This window comes from Coffea arabica, chromosome 6e (assembly GCF_036785885.1).
Source record: "Coffea arabica cultivar ET-39 chromosome 6e, Coffea Arabica ET-39 HiFi, whole genome shotgun sequence".
NCBI classification, from domain to species: Eukaryota; Viridiplantae; Streptophyta; class Magnoliopsida; order Gentianales; family Rubiaceae; genus Coffea; species Coffea arabica.
The window spans coordinates 60745105-60769541 of NC_092321.1; the positions used below are offsets into that span (position 1 = coordinate 60745105).

The 24437-nt window shown below is 36.0% G+C and overlaps 3 protein-coding genes across 3 annotated transcripts; 2 read left to right on the top strand and 1 right to left on the bottom strand.

Annotated features, from left to right (window-relative positions):
* Positions 1-1183: 1183 nt before the first annotated feature.
* LOC113696941 (receptor-like protein 6) lies at positions 1184-4569 on the top strand. Its single transcript, XM_072056352.1, has 2 exons — positions 1184-2867; positions 2900-4569. Exons 1-2 carry the CDS (start codon positions 1284-1286, stop codon positions 4481-4483), a joined length of 3168 nt encoding a protein of 1055 aa, XP_071912453.1. The 5' UTR covers positions 1184-1283; the 3' UTR covers positions 4484-4569.
* Positions 4570-6679: 2110 nt separating this feature from the next.
* On the top strand, positions 6680-13142 carry LOC113696052 (TORTIFOLIA1-like protein 2). Its single transcript, XM_072055927.1, has 9 exons — positions 6680-6797; positions 6892-6921; positions 7315-8052; positions 8400-8594; positions 8706-8808; positions 8978-9636; positions 10065-10748; positions 12018-12183; positions 12885-13142. The coding sequence occupies exons 3-9, from the start codon at positions 7399-7401 to the stop codon at positions 12896-12898; spliced, it is 2475 nt and encodes an 824-aa protein (XP_071912028.1). The 5' UTR covers positions 6680-6797; positions 6892-6921; positions 7315-7398; the 3' UTR covers positions 12899-13142.
* A 1048-nt stretch (positions 13143-14190) lies between these two features.
* LOC113696055 (probable serine/threonine-protein kinase PBL17) lies at positions 14191-19460 on the bottom strand. The gene is made up of 6 exons (XM_027215379.2): positions 19266-19460; positions 18205-18554; positions 16950-17085; positions 16352-16488; positions 15766-15889; positions 14191-14897 (listed from the first exon to the last, which is right to left on the bottom strand). Exons 1-6 carry the CDS (start codon positions 19315-19317, stop codon positions 14344-14346), a joined length of 1353 nt encoding a protein of 450 aa, XP_027071180.1. The 5' UTR covers positions 19318-19460; the 3' UTR covers positions 14191-14343.
* Between the last annotated feature and the right edge of the window lie 4977 nt (positions 19461-24437).

Below are 24437 nucleotides of genomic sequence, written 5' to 3' on the forward strand. Positions count from 1 at the left end.
CCCTTCTTAATCAGTGTGTAAGTGGAAGTGAGCATATCTTTATGAGAAGGAGGGAATATTTCTTTGGTTGTTCTTACAAAGTTTCTCCACCCTTTCCCACCTTTTCCCATCCTATTATGATTAATTTGTTGGGCGAGAATATGAGTTTACATTTATTTATCAAGTCTTGCTTTACAAATACTTATAATGCAATAATGCATGACGTAAAGAAGAATTTTCAGAATTAAAATGTAACGAATTGGCTAACTTAAATTGCGTACGTGTTAATATCTGCATTCAGAACTTGTAATAAATCTTATCTAACTACAATTTTCATGTAGAACTACGAGTAAAAAGTTATGATAGTACATTTTATTTGTCCAGATAAATAATTATATTCTAAAAAAATGATCTATATTCTTTAATTGTTTGCATCACATTAAGTTTAACTTCGGCAGCACCTAGAGACATGAAACAATTCAAACGTGTATATAGCTCAATTTTCAAACTGCATAGACTACATTCAAGAGATAGATTTTTTTTTTTCCCTCTATCTTTTTATTTTTTTGGTGGCAAGAGGTATTTTACAATCAATTTAAAGTTATAACCCCTAAAACTATCATCATTTTTCCATGAAGTCATAAATGATGTCTTCTGATATGGACAAAGATGGCAGTGTCTTGAGGTCAAATTTAGTCTACTTCAAAAAGTATATTGCATAGACGTGTTAATAAGTGGAAAAGTAGGAAAGACAGAAAGACTGGCACTAACAGATGGAGACAATGTTCCACAAACTTGCATAGAAAAGGAGTAGGAGTCAATTTTAGTTGTGGACTAGAGCTGTCTACTGCTACAGCTTATCTCATATCCAAGCCCAAAGGCCTTCGGCATTTTTTTACTAACCCTAACTCCCGTGAGAACCCCAAAAGTCGGTATCTCTTGAGGTCTCACAGGGAACTAATAAACCAACCCCTAACCCCCCAGAACCCCGATGTGGGACAAAGCCACCACAAACGGAGGAAGCCTGCTACTAGGCCCAACTGGAAACCCGACCCCCCCCCGGAAGCTTTTTTTCTCATATCCAAGCCCAAAGGCCTTCGGCATTTTTTTACTAACCCTAACTCCCGTGAGAACCCCAAAAGCCTGCTACAGCTTATCTGAATAAGAATTCTTACCAAGTCTTTAAACGATGGAGAAGTCATTGTTTGACTTGGTCAGCAGCTTTGTCCTGAATCCTGATGATTCTTGAATCCAGTGAAATAATTATACAGTTCTCAGTTGTGATCTGCTAACAAAAATTTCTAATGGCAAAGCCACCTTTCTTATTGCTTTTCTTGATGTTCTTTTCCCAAATCTTAACTTGTATCATCACTGTTGGTGCTTTTGGCAAATGTCTCAGTGATCAAAGGTTAACTTTGCTTCAGTTCAGGGACGGCCTGCTGTTCGATTCAACACTTTCGAACAAGCTGGTGCACTGGAATCAGAGTGGTGACTGTTGCAGCTGGGGTGGAGTGGCATGTGATGTTGTTGGCCATGTTATCAGCCTGGAGCTAGATAATGAGACAATATCAGTAAAAAATGAAGATTGGAAAAGCCTTTTCACTCTCCGACATCTTGAGAGACTAAATCTGGGTGACAATAACTTTGATTCTGTCGAAATCCCTGAGGAACTTTCTAACCTCACAAGGTTGAAGTGTCTAAACTTGTCAAATACTGGTTTCACCGGGCAGATTCCACTTGGTTTGTCGAGAATGAAGAGCTTGGTTACTCTTGATCTCTCCAACCGTTTACTAGACCGGAGAATACAAACAAAGAATAGTCCGGGAGGTTTAAAAGCGTTGTTTAACAATCTAACCGAGCTGAGAGAACTTTATCTTGACGGTGTCAATATTTCAGCTGAAGGGAGCTTGTGGTGCGATGTTTTCTCATCTTTGTCTAAGCTACAAGTTCTGAGTTTAACTAGCTGTCACCTCTCAGGTCCTATAACCTCTTCCCTTCTTGATCTTAGTTCGCTAACCACCCTCACACTCGATAACAACAATCTCTCAACCGTAGTTCCCGAATTCTTCTCAAGCTTCACAAATTTGACTTCTTTGAGTCTTGTCTCTTGTAATTTAATGGGGAAATTTCCGGAGGAGATTTTTCAGTTACCAACACTGCAGCGTGTATTGTTGTCAGACAATCCCTTTCTCAGGGGAAGTTTGCCAGAGTTTCCCAACCAGGGGTCCTTCACCGAGATCATCCTCAGTGAGACAAACTTTTCAGGTTCTTTACCAGACTCTATCGGAAACCTTCAAGCGTTGTCTAGGATAGATTTGCGGACTTCCAATTTCAGCGGACCAATTCCTGCCAATTTGTCGAATCTTGAAAATGTGGTCTACCTTGACTTATCACATAACAAGTTCAATGGTTCTGTTCCATCATTCCAGATGTCCAAGAAGCTCGTGCATGTAGACCTGTCCCATAATTCTTTTACTGGTCCTGTTCCTTTCGCCCAATATGCAGATCTCAGAGATCTTGAATCCATTAACATGGGGTATAATTCCCTGACAGGGAACATTCCCTTGTCTCTGTTTACTCTCCCGTCCTTGCAAAAACTCAAACTTTCTAATAACAAGTTTGATGGTCTGATGAACGAAATTCCCAATGCTAGCTCCTCTTTACTTGATGTACTGGATCTCAGTAGCAACTATCTTGGAGGATCCATTCCAAAGTTCATTTTTGAACTCAAAAGGCTTTCTGTCCTCTCACTTTCATGGAACACTTTTAGTGGAACTGTAAGTCTAGAAATGTTCCAGGGGCTCCCTCATCTTTCTGAACTTGACCTTTCTTACAACAATTTGTCAATAGATGCACTAGCAATACAGGTACAATCTTATCCTCGTTTCCACAATTGTCTGTACTGATGTTGGCTTCTTGTAATCTGAAAATTTTCCCTGATGTAATAAAGAATCAATCCGGAACGATACTTTTAGACCTATCATTGAACCATATCACAGGGCAGATTCCAAACTGGATTTGGGATGTTGGAGGAGGATATCTTCGGCAGCTAAACCTTTCTTTCAATCTTTTAGCAGAAATTCAAAAGCCGTACACCATTCCTTCTGCTCTCCTTGTGCTAGACTTACATGCCAATCAGCTCAGGGGTGAAATACCCACTCCACCGCTGCAATTCATATATCTAGACTACTCTAGCAACAATTTTAACCCATCTATTCCACCCAACATAGGTGATTACTTGTCCTATGCTGTTTTCCTTTCTCTTTCAAATAATAGCATCACTGGAGCTATCCCTGAATCCATATGCAATGCAACTTATATAGAAGTTCTTGATTTGTCTAAAAATGCCCTGAGTGGTAAATTACCAGCTTGTATTCTAGGAATGGAGTTTCTTGGGGTATTAAACCTAGGGGAAAATAACCTTCACGGTCTGATTCCTAATGCATTCCCAGACAAATGTAGCCTAAGAACCTTAGACCTCAGGATGAATGCCCTTGAAGGGAAGATACCAAGATCGTTGCAAAATTGCAAACAGTTGCAAGTTCTCAATGTTGGGAAAAATAAAATGGAAGACACATTTCCATGCATGTTGATGAAAGCAACAGATTTGCTAGTCCTTGTTCTGCGATCCAACAGGTTTCAAGGTGAAACTGTCTGTCCTCGGTACAATCACAGTTGGACAAGTCTTCAAATTTTGGACATTGCTCACAACAACTTTAGTGGTGCTTTGTCCCCAAAACACTTCTTCAATTGGAGAGTAATGATGACTGAGGAAGATAATGAAGCAAAGTACCTGCAATTTGGCTTCATGGAACTCAGTAACTTATATTACAAGGATGCTGTGACACTGACTATTAAAGGGCTTGAACTCGAGCTTGTTAAGATTCTGAGAGTGTACAAAGTTATTGATTTCTCAGGCAATAAATTCCACGGGCAGATACCGATGACAATTGGAGAACTCAAACAACTTTACATTCTCAACTTATCTCACAATTCCCTCACTGGCATGATTCCAGAAGCAATCGGAAACTGCACTCAGCTTGGTGTATTAGACCTCTCAATGAACCAGCTAACCGGGATGATTCCGGTAAAGCTTGCAGGCCTTACATTTCTTTCATTTTTGAACCTGTCCTATAACCAGTTGTCAGGAGAAATCCCAGTTGGCCGCCAACTCCAAACATTCACAGATGCTTCCTTTTATGGAAACAGAGGTCTCTGCGGATTTCCCCTAAGCATAAGCTGCAACAAGTCAGAAGCCAATGGATTGTCATGGATAAATGCATCATTCGAGTCTGAGAGGGACTCTTCCAGGAATGAGATTGAGTGGGAGTACGTTAGTGCTGCCTTGGGATTTAGTGTAGGGTTAGGAATCATTTCCTGGCTGAACTTTTCTAGTCCAAGATGGTGGGAAAAGTTTATTGCACTTGTCCTTCAACTCCTCCTGAGGATTCTGCATCGGCAGGTCAGACAAAAGTACTGCAGGACTCCAATTCGGAGACTTTAGGACTTATCAATGCTTTCATAAAGTTTCATTGGCTTGTTTTGTAATAGTAGTGTGCAATAAATTATTAATAATTTTTATTTTTTGCATTTCTTTCACTAATTTTAAAAATATAAATTGTTGTGATGAGTTGATGTGACTTATTTCATGCCAGATTTTAATGCGGAAACTCGAATATCAGCTTTTCCAATTTCCAGCATCATCTTTAACCTACTTTTTACACCAAAAAAAAATTAAAATTTTATAAAAAGTCATTTTTACAAGTTTTTCATGTAAAGAACTACCATTATTATCGTTTGGATTGCTATTTTTAAGATTTTTTTGTAGAAAAATGTATTGTAGTGATTTGATATACATGAACTAAAAAAGTAATTGCAAGATGTGTTTGTGGAAAATATAAAAATTTTTCTGCAGAAAATCACAATCCAAATTTAATATACATGTGTTTGTGATTTTCTGCAGAAAAATTTCTGGAGGGATTTTTAATTTTCTTGATTCAATGATCCTTACCCTATTTCTGAAGCCATCAACAGCAATTGTAATTTTTACCATTTCTATAAATATACTGAAAGAAATACACATACTGTAACTTTGTATAGAGGATAAGCATTACAACTTGCCAATGAAACTGAACTTCTAACAATCAAGAAGTAACCCTCTCTGTTTCTGCAATGGGAAAAGGCGAACTGCTGGATATCTTTCCAATATGATTCAAGCCTTTATGGCTGTAATCAAAGTGAAACTTTTGGATTTTTCGTTAGATGTAACAGTCAATCTGAATAGTTAAACTTTCAAATAAAATTATGATGAGGATATTTTTAAATCACCCATCAATTTAAGGTTAACTTCCGAATAAAATCTGAAGGCAAATTATACTAAGGTTAAAATGAAATTTTTGAAAAAAAAAATTCACACTTGCTTCGTCCTTAATGCTACCATTGTAATAAAAAAAATGCTTATATATTTTTGTCTCATACAAAGGACAAAAACAAATCACAAAAGCAAATATTCGTTTGAATTACTATATTCTAGAGTTTTGTGAAAAAAATATATTGTAACGATGTAACATATGTATGTGAGATAAACAAGTGATTAAAAAAAGATATCCTACAAAATGATTTTTTTTTTTAAAGTTGTAATCCAAAGTTTTTTTTTTAAATTACAGATAGAATTGAAGAAGAAGCAAACACATAATTTTTTTTTTAATTTTAAATTACATTATTTTAAAAGTGAGGGACTACAAAAGTGTAAACACCAATTGCTTGGAAAGCAATTTTTCAAAAGAAAAATTGCTACGTTTTTCATGAATACATTTTTTAGTCACATTTTTATCTCATATATATCAAATCGTTACATTAATTTTTTTTTAATAAAAAATCCAGAAAAATGCAATCCAAACAAATTCATCTATTTTCCCCTGAGAATAAACACCAATTGCATTTGGTTGCACAAAAAAATTTTAACTGCATTTGGATTGGTCATTTTTTGAAAAATAATATACAATGTTACAGTAATACACAAATAAAAATAATCACAAAAATACCAAAAATAACCTCAAAAACACAAAAAAAAATAATTTCAAAAACACCAAAAACATGCTCAAAAATCTCATCAACAGTAAAAAAATTTTCACTTACATTACTATAGTAAAATATTTTAAAAACATTCTAAAATACAAACCCGAGTGTTTTTGTCTTCTTCCAGTTTTTTGTTTGATAAGAAAACCTTGGGGATGGGGTCCCACCTCATAACGCTCCCCAAGATTTGAATCCCTTTTCCGAAGCGCGAAAACTCAAACCTCTCACCGCTTTTAAAACACACACTCACACAGTAGATTCACGCTCTCCCACACACACACACACAGAGCACTGACCCAGGTACTCTCGAACTTCTCGATTCTAGACTTTAGACGACGACAATCTTTTTCTCTTTTCAGAGAATAATGATAATATAGTGTATAATTTATTTATCTTTTTTTTTTCAAAGTGTATAATTTTATCCGTACCAGTTAATGGAATCGAATGGTAAGTATCGGAAGGAAATCGCAATTTAGTTAATTAATTTCGTAATCATTGTAATAATTCTTGATTTAATTGCCTTCACTTTGAATTTTGAATTTGCAGCTTTTTAGATATATAATATATAATTAGTAGGCCTGTTGGCTGTTGACTGCGTTAATTTCGAAGCAAATTATATAGTGGTACTTAGTACTAATTAATCTACTTTAGCACTCCAAAGCCTGCGGTGCATGCACTTTTCAACGTATGTATGCATCTTTTTCGATGCTTCATTTGAGTTTAGGGGCTTGGTTTCTCTTGTAAGTTTTCAACGTTTTTTTTTTCTGCTTTTGGTTTCCGATTAATTTCAGTAATGAATTTAATCTTTTTTAAATTTGTGTTCTAATTCTGCAGTGGACGTTAATCTTGAAGCTCCAGGTCCAGGTATATAATTATCCCTTTTTTTTTTTGTTTTTCCCCCTTTTTAATTATCATTATTGTTTTAAATCTACTTGTACTTCCACTATACTTGGAGGAAAATGTGTTGGTGATTGCTGCACGAAAAAGTTCAGATTTTTCTTTTTAGATACTTTTATTTATTTTTTCTTTTTTACGGTTCTTTCCCTATATTTGATTGAAAATGAGAGTATTTAGACAGTGAAAATGAAGTGGAAACATCAGAAATTTGACTAGGGAAGTTTAGTTACCGATTAAATGGAGCCTTCTGTAGTTAAATCTTACTGTCATGAAGAATGGTGTTAGATTTTAGCAATGTATCACTTGTCTGTAGAAACTCTTTTACCATTGGTGATTACAGTGATGCTCTGGTTCTTGAAGGACAAGCATGGATGGGATTTTGCAGCTTAGAGCTGCGGTTTGACGGAAAGATTGAAATGGGTTCGGAGTATAGAGGTTAAGGAGATGAAGACACAAATAAATATGGTGAAAGGGAAAGGAACTGCGAGGGTGAGTAGTCAGCAGGCGGCTTTCGAGCTAAAACAGCGCGTGGTTCTTGCCTTGAATAAGATTGCTGATAGGGATACTTATCAAATTGGGATTGAAGAGCTCGACAAGGCAATCGAATGCTTAACCCCAGATGGGCTTTCCTCATTTTTCTCTTGCATATTGGACACTGATTCGGTGCAAAAGAGTGCAGTTCGTAAGGAATGTATTCGATCCATGGCTTCACTAGCAACATACTATGAAGGCCTAGTATTGCCCTACTTAGGGAAGATGGTTGCTAGCATTGTTAAACGGCTCAAGGATTCAGACACTGTGGTGAGAGATGCTTGTGTGGATACAATGGGTGTATTGGCTTCCAAGTTTGGTAGTGATGAGGGTGGAAATAATGGACTTTTTGTTGCTCTAGTGAAGCCTCTATTTGAAGCGTTGGGTGAACAGAATAAGCAAGTACAGTCTGGTTCGGCATTATGTTTGGCAAGGGTCATTGATAATATCAGTGATCCCCCAGTGTCAATATTGCAGAAGATGTTAGCAAGGACTGTTAAGTTGCTCAAGAACCCACATTTCATGGCAAAACCAGCTGTCATAGAACTGAACAGAAGTATCATTCAGGTCTATTTATTTCTTACTGCAAGGTTATTTTTCCATGTCTATTTTCTTTATTCAATGCTTCATTATAGTACTTGTGGATTCAAAATCAGAAAAAAAAAATAAAGAACTTTTTCATTTTGGCTAATAGCATTACAGATTGAATGACCAAGTGAAAATTTTCCTGCTGTCTATCAGCATCTATCTCTTTTTTAATGACCCATTATGGACACTGACTATAATTTAAAACCAGCCCAACCCAAACGGAAAAGAGAAAGGGTGTTAATGTCTTGATAATTACTTTTGGAACATGAGTATTATATTTTCTATTTGATTCATATATATCTGAATGATTTTAGTGTACCATTCAGGCTGGTGGTGCTTCCACACATAGTTCGTTATCTGCAGCCATTGCTAGTATCCAAGAAGCTCTCAAGAATAGTGACTGGATAACACGAAAAGCTGCTTCTGCAGCATTAGGTGATATTGCTTCCAATGGTGGAGCATTCTTTGGCTCTTTCAAGTCTTCTTGCTTGCATTGTCTTGAATCATGTCGCTTCGACAAGGTTAATAATTTCTTGTGACTAAGTAGTTACCACATAGTAGTTAATGCTCCAAGAGCTTCAATTGTGTGAAAAGTTAGTTGGAGTTTTATGTGATCCATCCTTGTTGTTTAGGTTAAACCAGTCAGGGACACAGCACTGCAGGCATTACAAATCTGGAGAAACCTTCCTGGAAGTGATACACCAGAACCATCAGAAGCTGGGTCTTCAGTTAAAGGTCTTATAGATGGTGCCATTATTGTTACTTCCTGTGAGCAATGCAATTTAAAATGTTCCCTTTCGAGTTGCTTTCCAGCGGATAGCTGTTCCTAGCTGTTTTTTCCTCCAAATAATGGTTGACTTTGTTATTATTGTAACAGCATCTAACAGTTATTTGCATTGTGCAGAAAATTTCTATAGAGACGAGTATTCTGATATTGCAAGTGCCTGTACTTCTACACCCAAGGATGCTCGAATTAAGAGAATTGGTACAAACTCAGTCAAGAAAAGGGTCCCTCTCTCTTTCAAAAAATCAGGGGACAATCTTATTGAAAAGGCTCAGCATTCAAAAGCAGGTGATTGGAGTATAGAAATTGCAGTTCCAAAGACTCGTAACATTTCTTTGTCAGATGTTCAATACGAAGAATCTGAGGGTAGTTGTGTTACTAAGACATGTGAAAGAAGTGGTGGTAGGACAAGTACTCAGGATGTGGAATATGAATATGTGCATGCGGATGACAAACAGGAGTGCTCTTCTGCCTCTGCTCATTTTCCCGAGAATTTTGAATCTAAAGCATTGACAGTTTGTCCTAGTGTCCTTGATGAAGTTAATCTTGTAAAGAAAACAGGTAGAGGTCCACTTTTTACAACTGAAGAAATGAGCACTGAAGAAAAAAGATGCAGGTCCCAAATCCGGGATCGTCATAGCTTGGACTCCACAGTTACTGAATCCAGTTTTCCCACAATGAATGGCTGTTGCTCGAAAACGGCAAATGACATAGCATCCATTCGAAAACAACTTCTGGGGATTGAAAATAAGCAAACAGATCTGATGGATTCGTTGAGGGTAATCTTTTCCAATTTATTGAATACTGTAAATGGTTCAAGCCTCCTTCCTTGTGTTAGTTATCATGCCATCTGGACATGCTATCTATATAAACTTTTGAAAATAAAAAGAATACTTGTAATAATTTTCAGGACCAAAAAAGTATTATGTTTAATTCAGCAAATACTACTCTACAAGGCAAAATTGTGTTTAGAAGTGTCTGATTGACGAACTTAGGGGAAGGGAAATTTAATTGAGTAAACAGAATAGTCAAGTTTATTATTGCTAGCTTTACCTGCTTAAAGCAGCTAAGACCTAATTATTCTCTTGTTTCTCTTAAAAGTTCTCTTCTTGAATCTGTGTATATAAATGGTTCCATAGCTTTAACTTTCGGACTTAAGAAATTTCTCTGTGCATCTGATATATGTCTTGTTACTCAACATTTTCAGGTTTTCACGTCCAACATTATGGATAGTTTGTCAATGATACAGTTGAAAGTGTCAAGTCTTGAAGATGTGATTGAAGGAATGACACAAGAGCTTTTCAATGGGGGAAGAAGTACAGGTATAGTTGCAGCCACATTTTTGAAGAGAAACTTAGATTCTTGTTCTCCTAGAATCTCTACTTGCATTCCCAGACCATCTGTGGATATATGCAATAGACAGTCTGCATCATTGCCACCAAAAGCTGCGGATACTTGGGAGGAAGAAGCATCTACCAGGAGCAGATCAAGCAATTTTGCTAGACAAGGTGCAGACATATGGACTAATCCATCTCAAAAGTTGAGTAAAAGTACTGTGGGAAAGGGCATCCATGGACATGGTGGCCAAATGAGAAAAGCTGAAAATGTCTTTGCTTCAGTTTCTGCTGTGAACAGTAGACAGCGCGGTGCAGATGGAAAGGATAATCTGTGGAGAGGTGTAAGTGGTTATCTGTCTGAAGGAAATTTTGACTCCGCATATGCAGAAGCTCTTTGCTCTGGGAGTGAGCTTATTTTGTTTGAGCTTCTTGATAGAACAGGTCCTGTACTGGAATATTTATCGGAGAAGACAACCTGTGACCTGTTGAATACTTTGGCATCATATTTATCAAAGAAAAAATTTGCAACTTCCATTTTCCCTTGGTTGCAGCAGGCAAGTTGCTCTTGATTCCTTCTCTTATTGACTTAAGCACTTCGTTTTCCTTTATCCTTTGTAGGGTGGCCCTTGTCATTTTCTCATCGTGTCCTTCCTGTGTTGTTGCATTAGATGATTTACTCTGATGAATTTGTGGTACGAATAGAATAAAGCCTTAGGTACTAAGTAGGATAAATTTCAACTCATTGCTAGCTCTTGGCATTATTAGAAACCATTTCTCCACTGTTATGTACCATCTCAGCTGACCATTACAAGATAGAGCACATTTCTTGCATAGATTGATAGAAGCGAAGTGTGTGAAGCAAAGTGTGTGATAATGTTTGTATGTGGCTGCAAATGCTGCTTTAATGACCAGTTTCAAGGTTTTCTGAACAATGCTGCTTTGTGAATCATGTAGATTTTCTAAGACATCACTTTAGTTTGTCATGATACCAGGAAAAGAAAAGCTCTGGCACTATTTAATTTGACTTCATCTTCCTTATAAATTGGTACTAAACTTATTACACTTAGAGTTGCTTTTCTTGTTTAGATAATTGTTTGAGGAGTCCCTGTGGTATCTTTAAGTTCAACAAATTTCGTATCTTTGTTTCTTTCTTGACTAAGCCGCAATTTATGTAAGTTAGTGCCCACACTAGAAGTTGTTTGATGGCTGCCTTCAATCTCAAAGCAATAGTAAAACTCACCCTATAAGTGGTAAGTGGCTTTGACAGATAAGGTGCTAAACTATGGGTCTGCTTGTGTGGCCATACTGAGAAATGAGGATTTTAATGTGAAAACAGTTTTAAATATTATTCTTTACTTGAGGAATGTAGGCTATGCAGCTAAACTTAAACTTTGTCATTTGAAGACCTCAATATTCAACTGGTAAGTGTGTTAAATAAATGGTTTTACTTGGCCTACAATTAATTTTTTCACTTTGGGTTTTTTTTGGGGGGGGGGGGGGGGGGGGGGGGGAGGATAGGGTTGTCTGACTGCAGCTCATGGGGAGGTGGTGGAGGAGTTTCATGGATTCCTAAGGACAGTTTTCAAATGCAAAAGGATTGGTATTTTACCTTTATTGATAACTTTCTAGCTCTGGGTTAACACTGTAGACAATGTAGGAATGACATGAAAATCATCACATCATATTACATTTAAGGTTAAATCTTAGAAGAATCATTAGCAACTCTTAACTGTCCATTAGATAGTGATGCCTTTCCATTATGGTCAAGTTTGTTCTGCTGGTATACATAAAAAGATGATTGGAACAAACTCTTTTGACCTCAGGTGGTGGACTTGACTGCCATCCATGGACCCAATTACGTTGTTATTTCTTCAAAAGCAAGGCGTGATTTCCTGTTAGCTGTTCAACAAATTGCCGGTTTGAAATTTTCTAACCCAGTTGAGAGGAGATTTGTGACAGAGCTAGCTATGACATTGCAGCAAATGTGGGGTGAGATGTCTTTTGAATATCCAAATTCTTCCTAAGAAAATCAATTGTAACTGTCTCTACTTTCAGTTTATGTTATAATTTCTTTTTACTTCCTATTGTTGGATGACAGATTGTTGTGTAGTATTAATTATATGCCAAGAAGATAGTTAATAGAGTTTGTCAGATGAGTAAACATTCCATACTATCAACTGTTTACGTTTGAGAGGTTTTCTCTTTGGGGCTGTTGAGGTATATAAGAAAGCCATGGGACTGGTATACAGAGAACTTTTTATTTAATTTTCTTAACCTACAATGAATAAGCTTAGGTTTTTTAAAAGTTTTGAATTCTGAATATTTCTGTGCTTGTACTAATTATTTTAATTGGATTTGATTTAAGGTTAGTACAGATTGAAGTTTCCTTACTCCAGCGCCTTCATTTCTCTATCCTATACTTTTTAAGCGTTTTATACTTTTTTTTTTTCTCTTTCTCATCCTTTTGTTGTCTACCTGGTATATAAATAATCATCTTTGGTGCATTCACTAGCAGCTAGTGAGACTACTTGGTATAATTCTTAATTTATGATCATTAGCCAGTTTACAAGCAACCTGGAAACAAGGATAACAAAAAGACTTTAGGAGAGGAAGCTTGGTTTCCATATTCCAATGATGATTGTGTCAGATTTTTCTATGACAGTTATCTCGTTTTTTCTTCTTTCGTGTAGGAAAATGCTCCTAGCAAGCAAATGCCCTTGGTGTATTTACAATGCTCCATGTCCATGTGAGGAAGGTGACAAGCCAAAAGCTGATTTGCTATGTAACTTGATTATAAGTTGATTTAGCTTCCCTTTCCTGATAAAACTGCTACTTGTGCTTGCTTACTGGACTGGCTTGGGGGAAGCCTTTGTTTGCTAGAAAGATCCTTAATTTCCAGTGTCCCAAGTATTGATACAATTTGAATGCGTAGGGATGGTTAGACTGCACTTTCTAGTCTACCAACTTTTGTTTTCCTTGTGTCCGGCCGACGGGAAAAATTCACTTTTTGTCTTTAAATTTTGAATTAGGGACACATTTCATTCTCAAATTTTTAAATGCATCACATATAGTACATGAATTAATTATTTTGGACCACATTTAGTCCAAAAATCGTAAAATATTCAATTTGGACGGAGAAAGTTGATGTGGCGTTGATTTTGACTGAGAAATTATTTTTGCTTAACAGTCATGTGCTAAACATGTGACTTTCTCCATCCATTAAGCAATTTACCATTTTTGGATTAAATGTGACAAAAAATAATTAATTCATGTATTAAATGTGGTGCGTCTAAAAGTTTGAGGACGAAATGTGTTCCTAACTCAAAATTTAGGGATAAAAAGTGAATTTTTCCCTTGGCCCAACATAAGATCCGTATGAATACTGCTGGAAAATGTCTTATCATATATGGTTATGATGGCGGCGGGAGACACTTCTCCATACGTTGAATTTCCACTATATCCATTGCTCCGAAGAGGGATATTTGGGGGAAAAAATCGTCATAACTTGCCTTCATTCCACCGTACTAAGAAATGGCAAAAAGACAAATGACAAAAGTTCACCCTTACCGTTTTGTTATCGGAATAGCGAAGAGAATAAGTGCCTAATTTCCCTTGAAATCTAAAGAAATCGCAACAGAGAGAGAGGGGAATGGAATTAGGTGCAAGTGAGAACGACCCGAGTGTTGGAGTATGACTATTTGTTCATTTGTCTCTTTCACGTACCAAACAAAGATGCTTTAACAGCTACAGTTTAGTCAAGATTTTGTTCCTCAATTCCTAAGGGGTATTAGTTTCTTCAATTAAACAAATTTTTAGCATAAATAGAGCTTGAAATGAATTTCAGTCCCTTAATATTTCCTCATGACATGTTTTTCTTCCCTTCTATTTCGCATGAAACAAATCGTTATGTCTAGAAGACTAATTTTTTTAAATATAAAGTCACAAGCACATTATGGTTGAGCTGCTCCACAGTCCAAATTGCACATAAAACAGACGTACCAAAACTCAAGCTGTATACACGAAAAAAATTGATGTCTCTTCCAATAAACTACAAGTTCCTACAATTGTCTAAATAGAAACAAGAGATTTCCAAGATGGTACACTAGGCAAGTAACTTCATGAGATGATACTCATCTTTATGGTCAATCTTCAAGTAAATTTTCTCTCACCTAGTCCAGCATCTGGGAAAGAACCGTAAAGATCGCACTCCTTCGGAGGCTCACTTCTGCTCCTTCCATTTGTTTGTTTGCTTTTTGGAGGCTTAACATCTCTTTGACTCTCACTTTTCAGCTGGTTTTTCTGCTCTGTGGCTGGACTGTCAGGCATTCCTCTCGGGACTTCATAAAGGGTTACACTTCCACCTCCACTCTGAAGCATTTCCTCCTCTCGACTCCCACTTTGTGTTTGAAAGCCTTCCAGTAATTCGACCACTTGGCTCATGACAGGCCTCCCTCTCGGGTTTTGGCTAAGACATTGATATGCAAGAACTGCCACCTTGACGGCGACTTTAGTAGAGTATTGCCCTTCCATTCGAGGGTCCAGTATTTTCAAAAGCTTCTTGCTGCTGTTAAGAAGTGGGCGAGCCCACTCCACAAGGTTATGCTCCCGGCTAGGCCTACTCTTATCCATTGCTCTCCTTCCAATAAGCATCTCAAGCAAGACGACCCCAAAGCCATAAACATCACTTCTTGCGGTTAAATGTCCTGTACAGTTGAATAATGGCAACAAAATTTTAAGTTATTATTAAAAAGGATCTAAATGACAAAGGTGTGGAAGAATGATGCATGGCACATACAGCTGATAAAAGAAGATTATGACAATTTTTTTACCCCCATAGCATGTACTCACAACTAAGGTAAGAAAAGATGGAAAAGATATCTACAGGACTTCAATTTTAAATATAATTCCACCAGTTTTACGCAATCCCATACTCAGGAAAATGGTTATGATTATGATTAAAATAACTAGGTACTAGCTACCATTATTATTGCTGTTCTTATTATCCTAGTCATTATTTAAACCCTTATATTGTCATCAAGAGCACTTATTTTCCTTCTCCATCAACCACATCGGAAGGGTGACCCTCCCTCTTTGAAATTGCGATGGAGGCTTGGCAATGACAAGCTATCCCTTCAGAGGATTCTACCATGCAAGTTAGATAACCTCAAAGTGAAGCGCATTTACATGTCCCCAACTCCAGAATCAGGAAACCGTGAAGACCGAACTTATAATTATACAAGAATATGACCTAAAATTGCACCAAGAAAATCTCTAGCAAGAATGATTATCCAAAATAATGATCCACAATTAATGGTCCAAATACAATCAAGAAGAAAAAAGGAAAGGCCAGAGGGGAAGTTGATCTATGCCAAGCATCAACCAACAGAAAGAACTACAATTAGCTCTATTCTTTCTATGAAATCAACACGTATACAAAGTTCCTGACATGCAAAACAGCTAAACTGTACATTCTATAGGATGAGCAAATTATATTTCTCTGTTTAACAAAATATAAAAAGATCAATTTTGACGAACAACATTACTCCTGCAATTTTACATTACTATTCTCACCAGTCATGACATACTCAGGAGCTGCATAGCCGTAGGTACCCATGACTCGGGTTGATACATGTGTTTGATCTCCCATAGGCCCATCCTTTGCAAGTCCAAAGTCAGAAAGCTTTGCATTGAAATCCTGTAAGTTCAAATTGGGCCATCAGCCAGTGTAGTGAAGAAGACATCTAAAATAATTCCTTTTTCATCTTTTCCATGTTTTCACTAAGATAACAAGTTTAAATTTAATTTCATTACACCCCAAAAATGGCTACTTTTAACGTAATCCTTTTTCAATCTAATCCAAATGTATTAATCATGTAAAATGTTAGATGAATGCTTGTTGGAAAAAGAATAAAAAAGACAAATAACTAAAACAGCATTGTGATTTTGGAATCTAAGAAGGATTTAGAGGTGCTTATCTCTGCACTGCACGAAAAATGCTAAGTAAAAGCTGAATTTTCAATGGAAAGGGAATTTCTGGCTTTGGTAATCCGATGATTGGCTAGAAAGTCCAAGTATCCAAAAGAAGAGCTAAAAATGAAATGCATCACGACGGAAACTTTTCTTCCTAAATTATGGTGTACAGGAAATGCCTACTAACCGCATCCAGCAAAATATTAGAAGTCTTGAAATCTCGATAAATAATTTGCCTTTCTGCACTATGAAGAAAAGCAAGCCCTTTTGCAGCATCTAAAGCGATCTTCATTCTCCTTGACCATGTTAGCGTAGAACAGACTCCTAACAAAAAAAACACAAACACACCCAGTTGATATAACCATTTCATCAACAAAGTTGAACATCAAATAATATCATAAAATGAATTCATCTTTAAGTCAAATAGACAGTTTGCTAGGGAATAAAATAGAAGATGTACAGCAGACTAAAAAGATAACAAAAATAATGAGACGAAGAAAGGAAACATCTATTTATTTTTTGAATGTTCAGATTTCTGCAGCATCCTTTTCATTTATTGTTTCTTAACAATATGGAAAATATAGCACCAGAAAATCCCTTTCTAAATGAGCCAGAGCCATAAAAAAACAAACCAACCCCATAATTTGGTTTGAAATACAAGGCATCAGAAGTCTCTCATTTGAGCACTCCACAAATGTATAGCCCCTTATGACATGATCACCAAGAGGCCAGTACAGAGTAATCATTCTGCTGAATACAAACAAATCATAAAGGCAACTACTTACTTGGGAAAAGGTGTTTCTCCAGGCTTCCAGAAGCCATGTATTCATAAACCAACAGCCGATGGTCATCGTCACAGCAATATCCAATGAGCTTCACCAGGTTAGGGTGACAAAGTTGCCCCAAGTAGTTCACTTCTGCCTGCAAGGAAGCAATCAAAATGGTGTCACAGAATGACTACATTTTTGCTTTACAAGAGATGCACCACTCGAGTAACTACAAAACAAAAAATAAATAAGCCTTCTGTTATAGAAAGACATTCATAACTTAGTGGTCAACAAACAGACCACCATGCCCAGAGGAGGAGGAAGGGGGAAGGGGAGGATTATACAACATGAATACTAAAGAAGGGGCACAAGGACAACTTATCAAATGAAGCTAAACACACCAACACAGTTTAGCTGCTTCATTTCCGGACAACCAGGAAATTGAGAAGGGGAAAGGACAGTTCCTGTAACTAAGTTCCTTACCTGAAGCTAACTTTTCTGCTTTCCTATTCCGATTACCATGTTAGCATCAATTTTGGCTTGACTTTGTGCATCCAGATTTATGCAAATTTCTCTGTCAGCAGCTAATACTTATTGTTCATACCTATTCCAAGATCTCCAAGAAATTTGCTCAACACTCAATGAAGTCCAGATATTCCAGTATTAAACCCTTAAGCCTCCGCACATTTCAGATTGGAAAAAGAAGTTCAAGTCTCAAGGGGAATTTAGCATAAACCATTTAAGGAAATTATCCAACAGAAAAACAAAGTCAGAGACTCATGGATAGATAAGCAAATTAAACACTAACCCTCCAGACATATTAGATTGTAAAAAGAAGTTAAGTCTCAAGGGGTTTAGCATAAATTATTTAGGAAATTTCCAAGAGAATACCGAAGTCAGAATCTCGTAGATGGAGAAGCAAACTTTCAACATTGAGTTTGCTCAGACCTGCTCCTTGAGTGGCCTTGGCCCACTGGGTGAGTTTTAAGTAGTTTAAGATGTGTTCTAATGTATGATTCCAATTGCAGACTGCCAGATACTTCATATTCAACCCTAACTATGTCCATTTGAGGCACATAACTGGTAATTAACAGAAAAGGAAATTGAGAACTGCAACCATGGATGTTTACTATAGCTTCTTATATTTGTACCACATGCTTCCACCACATAAACAAAAGAATTCATTTTCTTACCAGCTACAAAGCATAATCAGAATATGAGTATCTCAAGTATAAATGATTTCATTAAACAAAGGCAAGTCAGAGCAAATTACCAGCCATTCTCTGTCACCCTGCAGACCTTCAGGATCAAGCTCTTTAATGGCAACACGGGTGGTTTTGTAACCAGGCCTCACATTCCCGTCTATAACTCCCTTATAAACTATGCCAAACCCACCCTCACCAAGAACTTGATCTGGTCGGAAATGCTTGGTAGCTAACTTCATCTCTTCATACGTAAACAAGTCAAGATTACTATTCACGGGATTTTGACGCAGATCATTGACATCTTTTGAAACTATGACAACACTTTTTGCACCTTCAGTGCTACTGGTTTGTGGTGCATTTGCCTTGTTGGAAAGCTCAGAATGTGCTTGTCCAGGAAATGCAGCAATTCCATGGGCAACTGAAAGGTTTTTAACAGAAGTCAGGCAATAAGCTACTCACGGTAGTTATCAGACAGTCTCTATAACAAATTGACAAATATCTGTGCATCTACTCGCAGAAAAGAAACATTCACCATAAACATGTCTACTTCCGTGCATTCTTGATCTGAAGTGATCTTAATAATTTCTTTCAGTTAGATATTTAACTTTACACTAGAAACTCTCTCTGCCTCTACATGCATCAAATGGAAGACAAGATCGGACCATATTTTATATCATCAAAATGGTTTTATAGAGGAGACAGTTGAGGCGGGATACTAGTAAATGCTGGTTCAATTGCCACCCCCAAAAAAAACCCAAAAAAAAATCTCTAAAAAATGTATAATTTCTTGACTAAGAGTGATGATTTAATCTTTCTTCACTTGAAACCTTAGCAAATATTGACACCCCAAATTTGGATTCACATAATTAAGCAAGTGAATAAAGCCTCACTTCCATACATTGTACTTGCAACCTTGAAAGTATTCCAACTTTACTAGATGCAAAAATCCAATTCCTACACAATAACCTGCTTCTTGATTGAAGCAAAAGATAACAAAGGCCTAAACCACACAAATTTCCAGCCAAAAGAAAAGCAACAACGACTGCCCCACCGTAATGAAAAAAAGATGCAGAGACCACTACCACAAGAAGATTGAATAGAGGCGAAGATAAGCAAAAATTGCACTAACCCTTATTCTGTGGCTGCTGAATCTCCTCTTCTACACTAAAGCAAGACCCCATTTATCTGATTTCAGGAAAAGACTCACATTTCACCTCTATTTACTGGTCATAATATCACATCAAATCCACAGAAAGATAAGATTTTTATGCCCAAGAGAACAAGGTAAACACTTCGCTTGTTTTTCAGTGATGTATCATTTCATTATCGTTTGTCATCAAATAAGCCTTAGACACTACTTCAATGTCCCAAATCTGAGAAGGGACAGCCAAAAAAACCAGACTAATTTGGCTAAAAGAAGAAAGGATTCATCACAAGAGAGAGGAAAATAAGAGCAAAATAGACTACTAAAAGTCTAAGAAGTCTATTTTGCAGATAGTCTATTTTGCAGAAGGGTCTTCTGATTGTCTTTCAAACTTATGATTTTTCTTTTTCAATTTTAATGTAATTGCTTTGAGGTATTATTATAATGGCTAATTGCAAAAGACACCTCTAAAGTATCACTTACTTAAACTTTGCGCCAAAAGCTATTAATTGTAGCAATGTAGTGCTGTAACATCAAATTGAATTGTTGTAGGAGTGAGAATCGGTTGGTAAAATTGTGAATCCATTAGAGTGAATCAGTTTCCCATTTTTATCCATTTGAATTTGCGACCAAAATTTAATCAATTTTATTTTTGCCAAATTAAAATCAAATTGAATTAAAATTGAAAATCAATTTCAATAATCGGTTAACTAGTTTCATCCAATTTCATATTTGGTACCAAAATACAAAAATGGGTTTGTTGTTAATATCTAAAAAAAGGCATATCATATGATTTACTAATATTTTAAAACTAAGAAAAAGTTATTATTCATAAACTATAAAGAAGTGCATTGCATCTATATAAATTGTATACCCTATGGATTAAGCATCAAAAAAATTAAGTATTAGGCATTAATACTACTTTATATATTATGCTAGACTATATTATTTTAATTTTAATTATTAGAAAGGTGTTATTATAATTATTCATAACTGATGAGATAGTCAATAATTAGTAGTCAATATGTATATGAATTTATATAACCGTAATAAGTTCTAAGGTTTGACATAGAGAATATAAATCTCAAGACATAAAAAATAAAGAACAAACAATAAAGATATTATATATGAAAAATGAAAAAATGAAATCATTTTTTGGTTTAAATCAAAATTGAGGATCTAAAACAAAAATCAAATTGAAATCGAAGTCACTGAAATCAAATTCACCAAATTCAATTAACCAAATTTAATACACGGGTGGAAATTTGATAAATCCATCTTAGCCTCGCCTCTAATTGATTGCACATTAAACAACTAGTTGGAAATATGGTTAATTTGGGAACATTATAGTTTGACACACCAATCTTTATTAGTGGCAGATCTTTGAACTTTTTACTCATCTAATATAAAGATGTTTATTTGCACTTTTTGTGTTAGTAAAAGGATATAGTTGTGAGTACTACAAATAATAAGCGATTGTTGCATGGTTAACATGGCCAGAAAAGAAGTCAATAGGGGTGTCACCAATATATAAGAAATTGTCATTAATAATTCTCAATCTTAATAACTATTATTTATTGAAATGATTACCTTGGACCAAAGGGTATTTTAGTAAAACTAATTTAGGTAGTGCAAAAGTAAATTCATTTTGAAAATAGCTACAAAAATTTATAATTTTAGATGACTTTGAGTAGTATTTAACAAATTGATAGCATAAGGCACTAAACTACCATGATTGATAAATTATGGCATGAAATATAAATTGATAGTAATTCAAGGATACATATGTTACAATGAAATCTTGCTATTATTTGCATACTGTAGTAATACTCAGTGCAAAAGATGGCTTGGAACTAAATGCCAAATGCAATGGCTGGTCTCCTGAATAGGTCAGATTTGGTCATACATGACCCAAGCACAATGCCCAACAAGTTTATTGTATTTACAGAAATATCATTCTTCCCGGAGAACCAAGAAGGCAAGAAGTCATGTCAGGTGTTCTTTAAGCATCTTTTAGTTTTTTCACTGAAGGATATATGTATCATTCTTGACGGAGAACCAAAGACGTCAAGTTTAGTTTAAGCATTTTTTTTTTAATGAAGGATATTTGTTTCAATAGTAATCCTTGGATTACTTGCCACAAATTGTTGTCGCTAATTATCGTGAGGAGCAACTATTCTGAATCTACACATTTATACTCATTTGGCACATTTGCATGCATATGTATAGTGGATATACTTCTCAGTTTCTCAGTTTGTGATACATGAAAATTTTAGAAATCGATATGTATTGATATTCTCCTTCTTTTGTAAGCTTAATCTATCATATAATCATAATAGTACTTAATACTTGTGATAGTATCGCAGTAACATACCATTCATTTGGTTTTGAAACAGAAGGATTGTGAAGATATATTTTGATTACTATTGCTTTACTTTGTAGCTGTGTCTTAAAGATTTCAAAAACCAAGCAATATAACACAAATTGGAATTATGCATTTGATCGTTTTGCAAACCTCAAAATAAGATTATAGCCTTTTATTTGTCCTTGTGATACCACGCTTGATTCCCCATTTTGAACCGTATGGTTAGAAGTATATGGATTTGATCTTTATTTTTCAACTTTTATCTATTGTCTAGATGAACACAGATTAGGTTATTTGGGCTGAAACGAACATATTTGTGATAATATTTTAAAAAATGATTAATTGTAACTATTTTTTTTTATAAGTAAGAGGATTTAAATTAACATCTCTTACTTAGAATCCGTTCCATCTTACCACCGCAACTCAACCTAACCCTTTCATTTTACCATTCAATTCAACCCAACCCTCTCTCGATCAATTGCAACTAGAGCACTGTACTATTCATGTATAAATAGATAAGATTAGAAAATGATCATACTTTTTATTCTCATCTTTTTTCTCTACTGCCTCCAAGTGATAAATCTCATACCCCTCATTTCCAATTATATTCTTTCATGTTGTCTTAAAAAACTAAGATTTCATTTGAATTAACTGTTTTTTGGGATGTTTTTAAATATTTTATTGTAACAATATAGGTGAAAATTTTTACTGTAGATATTTTTAATGGTGTTTTTGGGGCATTTTTGAAAATATATTTTGGGATATTTTTAAATTTTTAAATTTTAATAAGATATTCATAAAATTTTATAAAATCTTACAACCACCCACCGCCACCCCTCCCCTCCCACCCTCTCCCTCACCCCCCTCTCTGGTTGCAGGTCGTGATCAGAAAATGGTGCCCACCCATGACCAAATCTGGTCGCAAGTCTCGACCCGACCTAGTCTAGTCGCCATGGCTAGCGACCAGCAAGAGGGAGAGGGGGTGGGGGGCAGCGAGAGAGACGTGGAGAGGGGAGGAAGAGGGAGGAGGAAGAAAGAGCAAAGAAAAGGAAGAGGAAGAGGGAGGAGGAGGCTGAAGGAGAGAGGAGAGAAGGAGACTGGGCGGCGAATGGTGGTGTGTTTTTGATGGTTGGTGGTGGTGGTGTATTTTATTTTATTTTTTTTTGTATATTTGGAGTTGTTTTTTATATATTGTATGGATGTAATGTTTTGGAGTTATTTTGTTTGTGTATTACTGTAATATTGTATATGAAAAATTTGTTTTTAAAAAATTGAGGAATCCAAACAGGGTATTTTAGAATTCAATATTGGTTTGAATTTTCTATTTAATGAGCCAATTATTGAATTTGACAATAATTTAATTATCATTTATGTTGAACTTATACGAACTTCTATCTAGTTTACTTGGTATCTATTAATTTATCAATTGATAAATTCCAAATTTCATAGAGTAGTTATTATCCGGTTCTCCAAATTTCGATACCAAATAGTAAGTCATTTGAGATTCATATTTGGACCCTTTCATGTCCAGCAAACTACATGCACGAAAGGCTTTAGCTTTGGCATTATTGACAACACTTTTAATACCAAAAAAATTTTGGAAAGCACCAAAATGATCCTTCTCAAGTCAAATCGGCTAGCTTCATAAATTGACTTGATAAGGGTCATTATTGCTTTTTGATGACTACTTTTCCTACTTGCTTAAATCTTGCAGCGATGCAAGTAGCTTCATTAAGCAATCATTGATCACTATAACGGGCATTATTGCATCATTGAGGGTTGGTGCCAAAGCCCCCGGAGTTAGATCACCCGGTCTGCGGCTGGAAAACCACTCGCAAGGTCGTGGGATCGAACCTCACCTAACGCCTGGGTGCGGTTGGGGTGGCGCTGTACTCCAGGCGCAGGGGATTAGTCGGGCCGCCTTCGGGTCTTGACCCGGACACCCCTGTGTTGACAAAAAAAGAAAAAAAAAAAAAAAAGAGGGTTGGTGCCATCTTTTAGCATCTTTGATTAATTGCATATTTGACATGTTTGGCATTTCGTTTCTCTTCTCATTCTTTATTTTTTCTTTGGGGCACAGTCCTTTAAATTTCTGTTTTCTCTTCTTTTTTTTTTCCAATTCTTTCCTTTGGCAAGAGGAATTCTCTATCGTCAAGAAACAAAGTTGGTACAACAAATTTGAGGTATCATTGCTCATCCATAAGGAGATTCACCAAACCATTGTTGCTTGATGGCTTGATGCACGAACTCACGTCAACTTAACATTTCCCTTGAAAATGTGGGGTAAGTCATAGTACATGCTACAAATAGTAATTCACTAGAATAAATCTGTTATATACTGACAGTGTAAACACTATCACGGTGAAGGCAAGACATATATGTAATATTTAAATTTCAAATTTAAATTCGAGCTATATATCATGCATCCAATGATAAAAATATATACAGTATATGAAATATTAATCCAATTCACTAATCCCTATTACATATACACTTCATCAAATACCACAAGCTTCATTTGGCAGCAGATGCCACAAGCTTTTCATTTGGCAGCAAATGCTAGTACTATCATAATTGAAACAGCAAGGCATTAGCTACAAGTTGCCATGGAAATGAATATTCTGTTGCTAATTTCGAGAAATCACAGAAGTTGTAGGGATAAAATGGGAATCTAGAAAAAGACGCAGTCACCCGCTCACCTTTAAGGCTTTAAGCCTCTGAGCTGTTGGTTCTTGATTTCCAATTTTGTTCCTTTGTCTGCATTATTTGACTTATTAATTATTATTTGACCA

Bases quoted from the DNA above. Each gene is read 5' to 3' on its own strand.
- LOC113696941 (XM_072056352.1), top strand. From the start codon at position 1,284: ATGGCAAAGCCACCTTTCTTATTGCTTTTCTTGATGTTCTTTTCCCAA. The intron at 2,868-2,899 runs CACAATTGTCTG...TTGGCTTCTTGT, and splicing joins TACAATCTTATCCTCGTTTC to AATCTGAAAATTTTCCCTGA.
- LOC113696052 (XM_072055927.1), top strand. From the start codon at position 7,399: ATGAAGACACAAATAAATATGGTGAAAGGGAAAGGAACTGCGAGGGTG. The intron at 8,595-8,705 runs GTTAATAATTTC...CTTGTTGTTTAG, and splicing joins AATCATGTCGCTTCGACAAG to GTTAAACCAGTCAGGGACAC. The intron at 8,809-8,977 runs GTCTTATAGATG...TGCATTGTGCAG, and splicing joins AGCTGGGTCTTCAGTTAAAG to AAAATTTCTATAGAGACGAG.
- LOC113696055 (XM_027215379.2), bottom strand. From the start codon at position 19,317: ATGGGGTCTTGCTTTAGTGTAGAAGAGGAGATTCAGCAGCCACAGAAT. The intron at 17,086-18,204 runs GTAATTTGCTCT...GCTTCCTTGCAG, and splicing joins AGGGTGACAGAGAATGGCTG to GCAGAAGTGAACTACTTGGG. The intron at 14,898-15,765 runs GTGAGAATAGTA...TCAACTGTACAG, and splicing joins TCCTGAGTATGTCATGACTG to GACATTTAACCGCAAGAAGT.